The sequence below is a fragment of the Heterocephalus glaber genome, unplaced genomic scaffold (assembly GCF_053883595.1).
Source record: "Heterocephalus glaber isolate CG9 unplaced genomic scaffold, H.glaber_assembly_v1.0 deba00000281, whole genome shotgun sequence".
NCBI lineage: Eukaryota > Metazoa > Chordata > Mammalia > Rodentia > Bathyergidae > Heterocephalus > Heterocephalus glaber.
Genome location: NW_028258139.1, coordinates 9,485,066 through 9,497,762, shown reverse-complemented (window position 1 = coordinate 9,497,762; position 12,697 = coordinate 9,485,066). Strand labels below are relative to the sequence as shown.

Here is a 12,697-nt window from a genome sequence, read left to right as displayed (position 1 = left end):
AGCTCAATCCCCGGTACAAACAAAAAAGAAAAAAGAAAAAGAAAAGAAATCAGATCAGTTAGAATTTGATTTAACTCAGTCAGCACTTAACTTTGCACAGATTTTACTAGAGTGCAGCTGCCTCTTTCTTCCTTAGCAATGTGTTTGTGAGAAATGTCCTGTAATCACTTGGGCTCTATATAGACAACATATATGTTTTTGAATTTTGTTAATGGAACTCATGTCCTTTTCCATTTAGAAAGTTATTTTATACCTACCTCCATTTTTCTGTATCAGCAATTGGCATATCTTAGTAAAGAATAGTCACTTTACCAAGCACAAATAGACTTATGCTACCCTCTGCTGGTGGTTTTATACTTTTAGAGCTGGGTATATGAAATGATATTGAAATATTTTTAAATTAAGTGAAATTTATTTCAAATTAAGTTTTCATTTAATTATAAAATATTAGGTACACTATCCACATTGCAAATGCTCAGAAGCCATCTGTGGCTTGAGACTTCCTAATCAGACAGCCCTTGATAAAGAACATTGCATTTCAGAGTTGTATCAAACACTGTATACTACATTAAATGTTGAAAACAAGTCCACAGTGTTCTCTTCTTACTTCAGGAATACAGTTGACAAAGAATATTATTAATGCTGTTGTCCATTTTATAATTTAATCCCCAAATCCCTGTGCACTAGGAACTTTTGTTTGTTTTGGGTTTTTTTGAGACAGGCTGGCCTTGAGCTCACTATGTAGCCCTGGCTGGCCTCAAACTCATGGCATCCTCCTTCCTCAGACTCCCATGTGCTGGGATCACAGGCAAGTGCCACCATACCCAGCCCTAGGAACTTTTTAATAGCCTCACTTATAACAAAGTTAACTACATGCATGAAGTCACATTGTCAGTGGAACACAGAGGCATTCCAACTTTTAACGCCCATGTTTGGGGTCTCTCCCTTAAATAAATAAAATAAGCATATCTCCAAGTATATCCCTGAGTCGGGAAGGAGGGCATTGAAATGCTTAGCTCTTTTTTCTTGGCATTTAACTATTAACGTGTAGCTCATCTGATTGCTTACCAAAAGATTTTAAGAGGTACTATTTTCCTGTGCATTAATGTTGTTGCCATAACACTGGGTACCTGTATGTCACTATTTCTACTCCACAATGAGAAGACTACATCCAGGTGTTTATTTATTTCATAGAATCATTTCTCTTCCTAACTTTGCCCCCTTAACACACTCTCTTGTCCCTATTACATTTATTGGGTTCACATTCTGAGGGAAGCACAGAACAGTTTTGGACACGTCTTTGTTTTAATTGCTTCCTCCTTTCCCTGTGTTCCAGTGAGAAACAGGAAGAAAGCTCCTTGCCATCTGAGCCACAGAAAAGAAATGGTAATTATCTTTTTTTGCATTTAGAAAGGATTAAATCAACATGATTCATTTATATGATGATGGTGACTGTCTTTTTCCAGAGTCATACAAAGTAGTTAGGATCATTGTAGTAGCCATCTAACTAGACTCCTTCCTCTTCTCCCATTTGTCATTCCTTATCCCTTATCTCATGCAATCTCTCCATCAGTTGGACAGTTTAAGATTAGGATTGGGTCCACCAGGCCAGCTGGCATGTGCCTGTAATCCCAGCACTCTGGGAGGTGGAGGCTGGAGGATCAAAAGTTTGACCCAAGCCTGGGCATTTTAGCAGTTTACCAAAATGCTGTCTCAAAATAAAAAAGGCTTAGAGTGTAGCTCAGTATGAAGGCCCTGTGTCCAGTCTCCAGTATTTGTGTGTGTTCTAGGTCTGTTCACAGTGTCCTGTTACTTGGCACAGTGAAATACACACCCAAACATTTGAGTGAATGAGCAGCTTCTTAGAGAGCTTTTTTAAAAAAAATAACATACTAGTTTCTTACCTAGATTTTAATTCTGTAATTAAAATAGCTTAAGTTTGGGGATAGGATCAGTTTACAGTATCATGATATAAATAAAATAAATTTCTGCAAAGGTTCTAACTCAAATATTTCTCTAAAAGAGGATATAAATACATTTAAGCATTTCCAGAATAATTAAAATCTTATGAAAGTCACAGTAATTATTATTGTATTGCCTCTAGGCATTCTTTCACTTGTAAATAATGATAATACCAGAAAAATCAAAAGTGTACAATTCAAACTTTAAAAAGTAATATATCCTGGGCCAGGGATTTAGCTCAGTGGCACTGTGCCTGCCTTACAAGCACAAGGTCCTGAGTTCGATCTCCGGTACCAAAAAAAAAAAAATATATATATATATATATATATATATGTATATATGTATATCTTGCCAGACATAGTAGCACATGGTTGTAATCCCAGTACTTGGGAGGCTGAAGCAGGAGGATCTTCATGAGTTTGATGGCATCCAGAACTATATAGCAAGAGCCTGCCTCAAAAAGAAAAAAAAGTAGTATATCTTTTTTTTCCCTGACTCTCTTAATTTAGTCATGATCCAGGGTAGAGATAATATTGAGAGTAAATAGGGAAGAAAACTATTCTAGTAAGATCTGTTGTAGTTAATGTGTCTCTTTCTTTTGTAGGGTCCCAAGGGCCAGGCCAAGGCACTTGGTGGCTCCTTTGCCAAACTGAGGAAGAGTGGCGACAGGTCACTGAGAGTTTTCGAGAGAGGACATCACTTCGAGAAAGGCAGCTCTATAAGCTCCTCAGTGAGGACTTCTTGCCTGAGATCTGCAACATGATCGCCCAGAAGGTATGCAAACACGTACAGTACTGGCCTTCCCATCTGTTAGGTCCCCAGTACAGTGGTAGTAAGGAATTTTGAATACATTCCACTGTCCTAGAAGTGGTACAGGCTCTCATATCTGAATTGGAGTGTTCACATGGGATCTTGTGCTACCCTCCTTCACTGTGGATTTTAGAATGTTCACCTAAAAGGCTGGCTTGGTGGTGCATACTTGTAATCGCAGCACTCGATAGGCTGAAGCAGGAGGATCGCCGAGAGTTTGAGGCCAGCTTGGGCTACACAGTGAGTTCAAGGCCAGCCTGGACTATATAGTGAAACGCTGTCTCCCCCACAAAAAAACAAAAAACAAATAGGGCCAGGAATTTAGCTGAGTGGTGCTACCGCCTGCCTTATAAGCACAAGGTTCCGAGTTCAATACCTGCCTCCCCCCCCATGTTCTCATCCCCAAGAAGTCCTATGTGCCTACCACCAGCCAGTGTTTACAGTGGCTTTTCACAGCCCAGAACCAGCTTGCTTGTGACATTTCCCAGGAGACCTCCCCTGAGCCTGCCAGCTAGCTGTTCTCCTCCCACCCCGTGCAGTCTGTGTATAATACTTGCCCAGTTTTTTTGTTTTGTTTTTGTTTGTTTTTCCAGTACCAGGGATCGAACTCAGGACTTTGCGCATTCGAGGCAGGCGTGGTGCCACTGAGCTAAATCCCCGGCCCCTTTTGTTTTTAAACAGAAATCATCCTTATGGATCTGTCTCTCCCACTAAGCACCAGGTTTTTTTAAATCTGTGCTCTGCTTTTCCATGACATGTTCGAACCACCCCTCATTTTCTTCCTTATTCTTCCACTACTACTCTCAAAAGCCATACTTCAAGTTTACTGTCTCCATGAACTGTCCCTGTTTTGCCCAGCCTTAATATTTTCTCCCTAATATGTCTCATGCTTTACGTCATTGTAAGCTTAAGCTTCTTCAGTTCAGGTGCTGTCTTACTCTTCTTTTTAATGTGTTTTCTATGGCAAATAGTTGATCATTCAGTTTATTTTATTAACTAATGCTAATATTTCTGATTATTAATACATTTCTGGAAAGTAGTTATAACTCATTCCTATAGCATGTGCAGGAAAATACCAAATGTCAAATATGTAAACTACTTTTCAGGAACTTGAAAACATTGGTTCAGGGCTTACGTTGTCATCTATGACCAAGAAAATCTGCACCTTCTCATCAGGGTGTTTAATTCCATATGAGATACTCCATTTATGTACAATTTAAATAAACCAATTTCTTCTGGGTTTTAAAATTTAGTTTACTTTTGTTTGTTTTTCTGGAGACAAGGTCTGCCACCACAAAACAACAAAACCAGAATCATTTGGATGTATTCACAAGGTAAAATTTTCTAAGCCTTCAAAGAATAAGTAATTTGCCAGCCAGGCAGATGGCACATGCTTGTTATTCCAGCACCCTGGAGGCTAAGGCAGCGGGACTGGGGCAGTGTAGTGACTTAACAAGACCATATCTGAACATAAAACAATTTTTAAAAGGCTTGGAGATACAGCTCATTGTGAAGGCTTGGAGTTCAATCCCTAGTTACTACCACTACCACCACCCCCACACACAAAAGAGTAGATAATTTGTAAATATTTCGCAAATGAAGTGTTTGTGATATAACTCAGTGGTAGAGCACTGACATAGCATGTATGAAGCCCTGCTTTTGATTCTTAGCACTACAAAAAAAAAAAAGAAAAGAAATAAAGGAGGAAAGTTTGAAGGTACCTTGTTCATTTAGACATGAGTATCTCTCATCTCATTCCTGATAAAATTGAATACATTGTTGTCATTCAGTAATGTGTATGTCAGGTTAATACTAAAAAGTAAAAGCTACTTTACCAAAAGCACAACACATCATAGCCAGACTTGGTAGTATACCTGTAATCCTAGCACTTGGGAGACTGAGGCAGGAGAATCACTGTGAGTTCAAGACCAGCCTGAACTACATAGTGAGACTCTGTCTCAAAAGAAAAAAAAAAAATACATCATAACCCATCAAGATAAAGCCTTCAGTGCTGGGGATTTGGCTCAGTGGTGCTGCCGTCTGCCTTGAAAGTGCAAGGTCCTGAGTTTGATCCCCTGTACCAAAAAACCCCAAAAAACAGATAAAGCCTGCAACTGTATGATAACATTGTCTTAGAAGTCTTATCCAATTTAATATAATAAAAAAGCATTAAAGATGCAAAATTTTGGGGTGTTTTACTGGAGGGATATAATTCTGATGAAAATATCTATTAATTAGAGTTCATAACAGTGCTCCATAACTAGACTACCTCATCAGAATCATATGCTGGGTTACCGAAATCTCAAGATTCCCACCTCTGCACCATTCCACACTCATCAGAATTTTCTGAGGCAGTGCCTTGTGTTCAGCATTTGTGGAACCTCTCCAGATGATTGCTTGGGGAGAGGGGGCTGGGAATGTAGCTGAGTGGCGAGGTGCCTGCCTGGCAAGCTCTGAGTTTGACTTCTGGTACCAAAGAAAGTAAATTTAAAAAGAAAGTATTAAGGGCCATCTGTTCCTGGGAAGAAAGCCTAATTATAAAACTCACTCACCTGGATACATTGAGAATCACTCTAAGCAAATCTCTGCATAATAAAAAATTTTTCCAAGAAAAGAAATGTAAATATTGTAAGATAGGAACAGTGAGTGACTGGTCCTGCCACATATTGTCACATGAATCAGCATGGTGGAAGCATTCTTAAATGGCCTTTAGTAGACCAGCTCGCACAAGTGATTTGCTAAAAGCTGTAGAGAGTCCTCAATTCTGTCTTTACTGTGTTTAGTGTTCAGCAATTATTGTAATATTTTACATGTCTGTTTGTGCCACTGTATTTATTATAGTTAAATATTTAAGTGTTGTGAAACCAATAAAATATGGCAATAAAAATTTTATTGAACTTGGAATGTTGCTTGCCCATCATGTGCAAAGCCTGAGGTTCTGTCCCCAGCACCACAGAAGAAGCAATTACTAAAAGTGAATTTCTTCTGAAAAGTTGACTATCAGTTCAGAATAAAACAGTAATGGATTATATGGGAAGAAACCATTAAAGTCTTAAGGACTCTACTTTTGGTTTAAGTGTGCTGAAGGTCTTTCTTACTTTCACTTTAAAAAACAAAGACCAAATGAAGGTTTGAGAGGGAATGTGAACAAATCACAGGAGAAAACCTGTCAGTGGGGTCCTGAATTGTATGATTGATGAATGGTAAGAGCATTTATACATTGAGTAAAGTGTTTGAAGTGTGTGAATTTGGGGGTTTTTTGTTGTTGTTGTTGTTTTAAGGCAGGCTCTTGTTATGTGGTTCAGGCTGGCCTTGAACTCACCATGTAGCCCAGGTTGGCCTCGAACTTTCAGCAATTTTGCCTCAGCCTCCTGAGTGCTGGGATTTACAGGTGTGCACCACCACACTCTGACTACTTTTTTATTAATCCCCTACTTTATCTATGTTAACTTAGCCTTGTCCATTCTAACTGCATTAACTAAGAAGGATTGGGCTGGGGATTTAGCTCAGCGGTTCCGGTGCCTGCCTTGCAAGTGCAAGGACCCGAGTTCGATCCCCGGTACCAAAAAACAACAACACACACACTAAGAAGGATTTTCTTCTAACAGTGAAGATAGCCTGTGATTCACATTTGAACAGTGAAACAGTTCAGTAGAAAAAAGCATGGTGCTCAGAAATACACACCATTGCATTAAAATGAAAAGGAAAAAAAAAGCATGAAAACCTGGACAGTGGAGCAAGAGTTTATGTGGTATCATGGAAGAATCAGGAAACTGTCTTCAAAATAAATTTATTTGAGCTGTGGTGTTGCCCTGTTCTGGCTATCCCTTGGATAGGTTAACTGAAGATCTCTGAATGTCAGTTTGTTTGCATATTTGCAAAATGAAATACTGTCACTTCACAGAAGTTTTTTTAAAAACCCATGGCAGTACATATGTGCAGCAGTAAGTAGGCACTCAGTTCCCTTCCATTATTTATGATGGTAAATAATTGATAAGAACTCTTGGTAGGGCCGGGGATTTAGCTCAGTGGTTCTGTCGCCTGCCCTGCAACCGCAAGGACCAGAGTTCGATCCCCGGTACCAAAAGAAAAAAAAAAAAAGAACTCTTGGTAAAAAAGTAAATCCACGTTTCTTAACAAAAGTAAATACAAGAAGAGAGATTTGATAAATCTTCAAGGGTATGACATTGAAGTTTAAGAGGATCGAAAGACAAGGTCTGCCAGCTGTGGTGGTGCGTACCTGTGATCTTAGCACTTGGGAGGGTGAGGCAGGAGAATTGAAGCTAGTTCGAGGCTAGCCTGGCCTTCATGGTAAAGACCCTATCTCCAAAAAAAAGGTAAGGTCTGCTTTGCCCATAAAATTTAAAACTTTTTAAATCAAAAGGGATATAGGGGTAGCAATCTTTTGTTTTGTTTGGTTTTTGGTACTGGGGATCAAACTCGGGTCCTTGCGCTTTCACTGCAGGCAGCAAAACCACTGAGCTAAATCCCCAGCCCCTCAAAAAGGATATAGGGCCAGGGATTTAGCTCAGTGGTTCCGGCGCCTGCCTTGCAAGTGCAAAGTCCCGAATTCGGTCCCCAGTACCCCCCCCCCCCAAAAGATACAAACTACTGAAAATGTTTGTTGTTAGTGGTAGAGAAAGTGATAATATAGATAATAAGTAGTATTTGTACAAAAAAAATTTAGGCTGGGCATGGTGCCGCATGCCAGTGATCCCAGCACTCAGGAGGCTGAGGCAGGAGGATCACCACAAGTTTGAGGCCAGCTTGGGCTACATAGTGAGTTCAAGCCAGCCTGAACTACAAAGTGAGACCTTGTCTCCAAAGAAAAAAAAATTTAGGCTGCTAATGAACATTAGGCCCTTAGATTTAGATATAGAGATACTCCTTTACCCTCTGTATTAAGATAGCATGTTCCTCTTAGTAACTTTCACATGTGACAAAGTTGGAATGAAACTGGTATTGACTTCAGTTGCTGTTAAACATGATACACTGATATGATTCCTTTGGAAGACAGTTCCGTGATAAGTTTATACATTTAAAGTTTAAGAGATCCTACTGTTACAGTCTTAAAACGTAAAAGGAGTTGCTCACAAGCATATTGAGGAGACTGCTCGGGTAGCTCTGGGGAAAAGTACTTGCAGAGGATCATGACCCTCTTCAGTACTTGGAATTGGATTTGCACTGGGGCCTGCTTAGAATCTGCTTTGGAAACAGAAAAAGCTTTCTGGAGATCCTGAGTCATCACAGCTCCCATCATTGCTTTGCAGTGAGTTTAAACTGTATAAACCTTATTGTCACTGAGTTTCTTACATCTTTTGGTTCCCTGTATCATTGATCCTTCAAGAAGTCTCAAGACTTTGAATTAAGTGGCTCCAGAACCAAACCCAGGAAATGTTGAGTTTTGAAGCCTGGGCCACAGAAGCTACTCTCTGACCCAAACTCCTTGCCTACCACCTTTTAAGGTGGTAGCTTATAAGGTTAAGCTACAGAGCTCATAACACAAAAATTCCAAACACATGCCTATACACCTTGGCCTTTGAAATGATTAATTAGAATTGGATTGTTCTCAGAAAGTATTTCCCTCTTACTAGCAGTCTCTTTCAATCCTGCTCAGTTTTCTCAGGCTGTAATCTTTTCAGGTGAGCTCTCATATTCTGAGTCACTCCTGCTTTTCTCCACTCCTCTCACTTTGAGTTCCACCCTGGCAGCTGCCCTCACTTCTCACTACTGCCACTGAACTGCCTTTTAAGGGCCAGTCTGCCTCCAGCTGCTCCTAATACCCTCATTCAGCGCCATTCCCTTCAGCTGAAGCTGATAAAACATGGCTTCCCTTAATCATTCAAGGGAGATTTTTTTCTTTAGTTTAAATGTGGAGGTTTCTCTCCAGTGATTTTATCAAAGCAGACTTGTGGTTGTCTGTTGAGTGTATTTTTGTTGTTATAAGAGAATACACTGGCTTAGTACCTTGCATAGCTGAATAGTTATTTCCCCTGGTCATCCTTAGAAAGGGTACTTGCAGCCCTTTATCAAGGTAAAGCAATTACCTGAGTGCCTTAATGGTCATTTTTCTATTGGTGGCGGTGGCAGCAACAGTAACAGCAGTAGCAGTAGCTGAGAACACCCTAATCTATCTTTTCCTTTCTTTTTCCTCACTTCTAACTATAGGGAAAACGTCCACAACGTACAAAGGCAGAGTTGCAACCTAGGTGGATGTCTGACCACTTGTCCGTCAAATCCATCAAACAAGAGGTGAGTGTGTGTGAGAGTAGAAAGAAGGCATTTTCATTATTCAAAAAGGATAGTCCCATTACATTTCATGTACTTACTTATTCCTACACCTGTATTTTCCTTTACTTCAACCTTTATTGAGGATTTTTATATGGAAAATGCATTTCTATAAAGAGAAGGACTTAAAAATAGTTCATGAAATCACACTCTTTTGGATTTTAAAATCTGGGATGATGGGCATATCTATATTTAAGATAGATGAGATTGATAAATCCTACAGTAGATGTAGAAAGTTCATGTATGCAAACATGGAACAAGTTGGAGCTATGCAAAGAGAAGGGAACTTGGGCAGGCGGAGCTGTATCTGACCTGAGCTGGTAAAGTGACTGGGATTTTGATGGTGGACCCTAGAGTTAGGGCAGTTGAGGCAGGGGATATTCCTCATGACAGGAATAATATAAACAAAACCACAGAGGCTGCAAAGTGCATAATGTGGTCAAAGAAGAGTACATTTGGAGGTGGCTGTCATATAAGTAGCTTGTCGCATTCAGTGGAAGAAAATGCTGGGATAATCAGATTTTGGAGTCTGTGTCTTTAGTAGGTAAATGGAAGGGAGATTATGTCATCACATCTTTGCGTTGGGAAGACAACATTTTGGTCACTCTTTGGGAATGATTTAGTAAGGAAAAACTGGCAGGTGTGACAGCAATTCTTCCAGCAGGATTTAGCAGTGTAATTCCTGCAATTGGAAACATAGGTCTAGAACGGAAGAGATGGCACTGGCCTTTGGGGGAAGGTGTGCAGAGAATGATAGATAGCTCTGCACATGGAGGTCACAGCTACAAGAGGTTAGGCAGACAATAAAAGTTTTGAGGGCTGTTTTTGCTTTTTGTCGTTGCTTTATTTCTAGAACTTTAAGCAATTTTTCAGAGTTGTATTAGCCTTCCCATTTCGACACAGTACCCAACACCCACAAGTTAGAGGATAGGTTTAATTTGGCTCACAAAAAGTTGTTACTGATCACTGTGGTACTTGTCTTTTGGGAAGGATGACAGTGAAAGAAAACAAGTATTGAAAAAGTAAAAAAATGAGAACTTGGGGCAGATCCCTGTTTTTTGTTTAATTGGAGATATAATATGGATCTGGAGAATATATGAATAAGGATGAAAATGGATACATAGCTGACAGATGAGATGAACTGCCTAAGTGGCAAGACCTCATCATGAAATAGTTTCTCCTAAGACATGAAGACAGAAAGGATAAGCGAAGATAGATGCATCTTGAGGACAGGAAAAGTGTTTAGGAATTCATACTCTTATCACACGAGGGGAGTGGGGCCTTCAGGTGGGAGTTCAAGGCATAGTGTTACATGGGAGCAACAGCCTGGCAGTACTAAGAGTGTTTTCCAAGTGGCACCCAGAAGCCAGTTATGTGTATTTTTATTTTGTAATGTAGCTTATACATTAAGTGACTTTACAATCACACTGTAGAAAGGGACAAATTTGGTACATATTGTTATTCACTGAGATTTAAAATTGGAAAGGTAGAAGTGAAATGAGGCATAAGAAACCCAGCTGACTGCTACAACTGCTTGTGATTCTGGTGACAAGTAGAGTAAAATAAAGGAAGAAGCCAGCACTAGGGTTTAGGGAGCCAATTCTGCTTAGGCTCTGTTCCCATCCTAGGAAGGCTGCAGGATCGGGACCAGGGTACCCCCTAAGCTGCCTCTGTCCTCAGAAAACCTTTCTGCACTTGTAGACCATGTCTCAGGCTGCCTGTGATGTAACAGAGCCTTTTTTTTTTTTTTTTTTTTGCCTCACAATATTTTGGGGGCTCTTAAATCATGTCAACATGGTGGTGTATTAAAGAGATCTTGTTATTGACTAAGTGCATATACTACTGTAAGCATTGTGGTGTGCGCCGCCACACCTAGCCTTTTTTTGCTATATTTTGCTTTAGCAGTTATCTCTTTCTTCAGCTTATAGATGTGTTATTACCAGATTGATGACTCAACATTGAATTCCCTTAGGGATGACAATTCTGTAGTGGCTAGCTTCCCATATCCCCACTCTCCTCTTCCTCCTGCTAGTCATTGATTTGGAAATAGTCTCTATAATTGGGATCCAGCCATAATTTTCAGGTGGTTTTCCAGTGCATCTTGCCAAGTTGGGTTCTTTTCATTCTCTTTATAAACTTGGCAGTTTCTGTTTGCTCCCCTGGGCAGTCCTCAGTGCCCTAACTCACAATTTAGATTGCCCTAGAGGCTCTTGGTGGCTGCAAATGGAAGTTTAACATCAAACACTAACATCTATCTCTTTTACTCTTGGCAGGGTTTGTTGGTTTGTTTGGTTTTTTTAAATTCTGCTCTTTAGTTTGAGATACAAGAAACCACAATACTACAGAGATTTTGGAGTATCTATTGTGGAACCAGATATCCTGGAGGAAACCTTAATGATAGTGTGAGTTTTGTGGTTTTATTTCTAAACCAGAAAATCTTCAGTTCTTTCAAACATTGGTAACTTGGAGTCCAATCTTAGTGCCTCAAAGAGTATTTTAATTGTGGCTCCTGGGGAAAAAATATCAGTGAAGGGACTTTTCTTACTGAAACGTAGATTGGGGCTGCTAAGAATATTGTTGTCAGCAAGCTCTGGACCTCGCTGTTGCTAGGGTAATGCTCGCAGTACTGTGATCTCAAGGGTGCTCCTACCTGGCAAGGGTGCCAGTCCAGGGACCTGCCTTGGGAGAGGGGCGCTGGTGTTACTAAAACCAGCAATTCTAGCTTATAATACTTCAGAGAATTTCAAGTGCTTTCTTAATTAGCTTCTTATTAAGATGTCCTCTTGATTCTAATAGGATGCTTTCTTATCTACAGAGTATTTCCACACCAACCCTTAGTCCATTCTCAGTTGGCTTCTTGTAAAGAAAACCAATGTAATGCAGGATGAAGGGTTTCCCCACATACACATTGTTTACTTTTTTGATTTAATTTTTGCTCATTCGGTTTTACCAGGCCTTCAGTAGTTAAAACCCTACAAAAGCACCTTCAGAAGTGAATGCTGTCCTTTCACAGTTGTGTTCACTTGCACTTGCTCTACCTCGAGGTGGCGTGGTGCTCAGTATTGGCATGGAAATCTTAAAACAGGCTCTCAGGGCCAGGGATTTAGCTCGGTGGTTCCACCACCTACCTCGAAAGTGCAAGGTCCTGAGTTCAATCCCCAGTACCAAAAAAAACCTCTCCATAAAGATGCCTTTTGGTGGTGGTGGTACCAGGGATCAAACTCGGGACCTTGCGCGTTTGAGGGAGGCAGCAACACCATGGAGCCAAATCCCAGGAAAGACTCTACATAAAGTACACAACATAGATTTTTCTTTTTCAGATGTGAATGTTGCCATTTATGTAAAAGTAATTGTCATAATTCATATGATAGGGGAAACTTAAAATTACATGCTGATAAAAAAGAAAAGGAGTAAAAAATAAAAAAATTTTTAAAAAAGGAGTTGAGAAATGTGAGGCAAAAAAACCCCATATCTAGCTGAGCCACAGGGAATTTCACCTGACCTAGCAATGCTGGGTGGGAGTTCTGGAGAGAGTGATACAGAAACAGGTGGAGTGGACACTGGGTGCAGGTATCACACCTTCAAGGTGATGGGCCACAGCTGGCAGGGCGGGCAGACAGAGCAGGTACAGGTTCCT

At 40.2% G+C, this 12,697-nt stretch overlaps 1 protein-coding gene across 5 annotated transcripts in view; it reads left to right on the top strand.

The window, feature by feature from the left end:
• The window catches only part of Cecr2 (CECR2 histone acetyl-lysine reader), a 144,657-nt gene that overhangs the window by 112,000 nt on the left and 19,960 nt on the right, over positions 1–12,697 (top strand). For 4 of the 5 annotated variants that reach the window (XM_021249578.2, XM_013068852.3, XM_021249597.2 and 1 more), the window contains exons 6-8: positions 1,337–1,386; positions 2,567–2,736; positions 8,941–9,024. In XM_021249578.2, coding sequence (XP_021105237.1) covers positions 1,337–1,386; positions 2,567–2,736; positions 8,941–9,024 — 304 coding nt within the window. The remainder of the gene's footprint in view (positions 1–1,336; positions 1,387–2,566; positions 2,737–8,940; positions 9,025–12,697) is intronic. The other variant, XM_021249582.2, reaches the window with a different exon arrangement.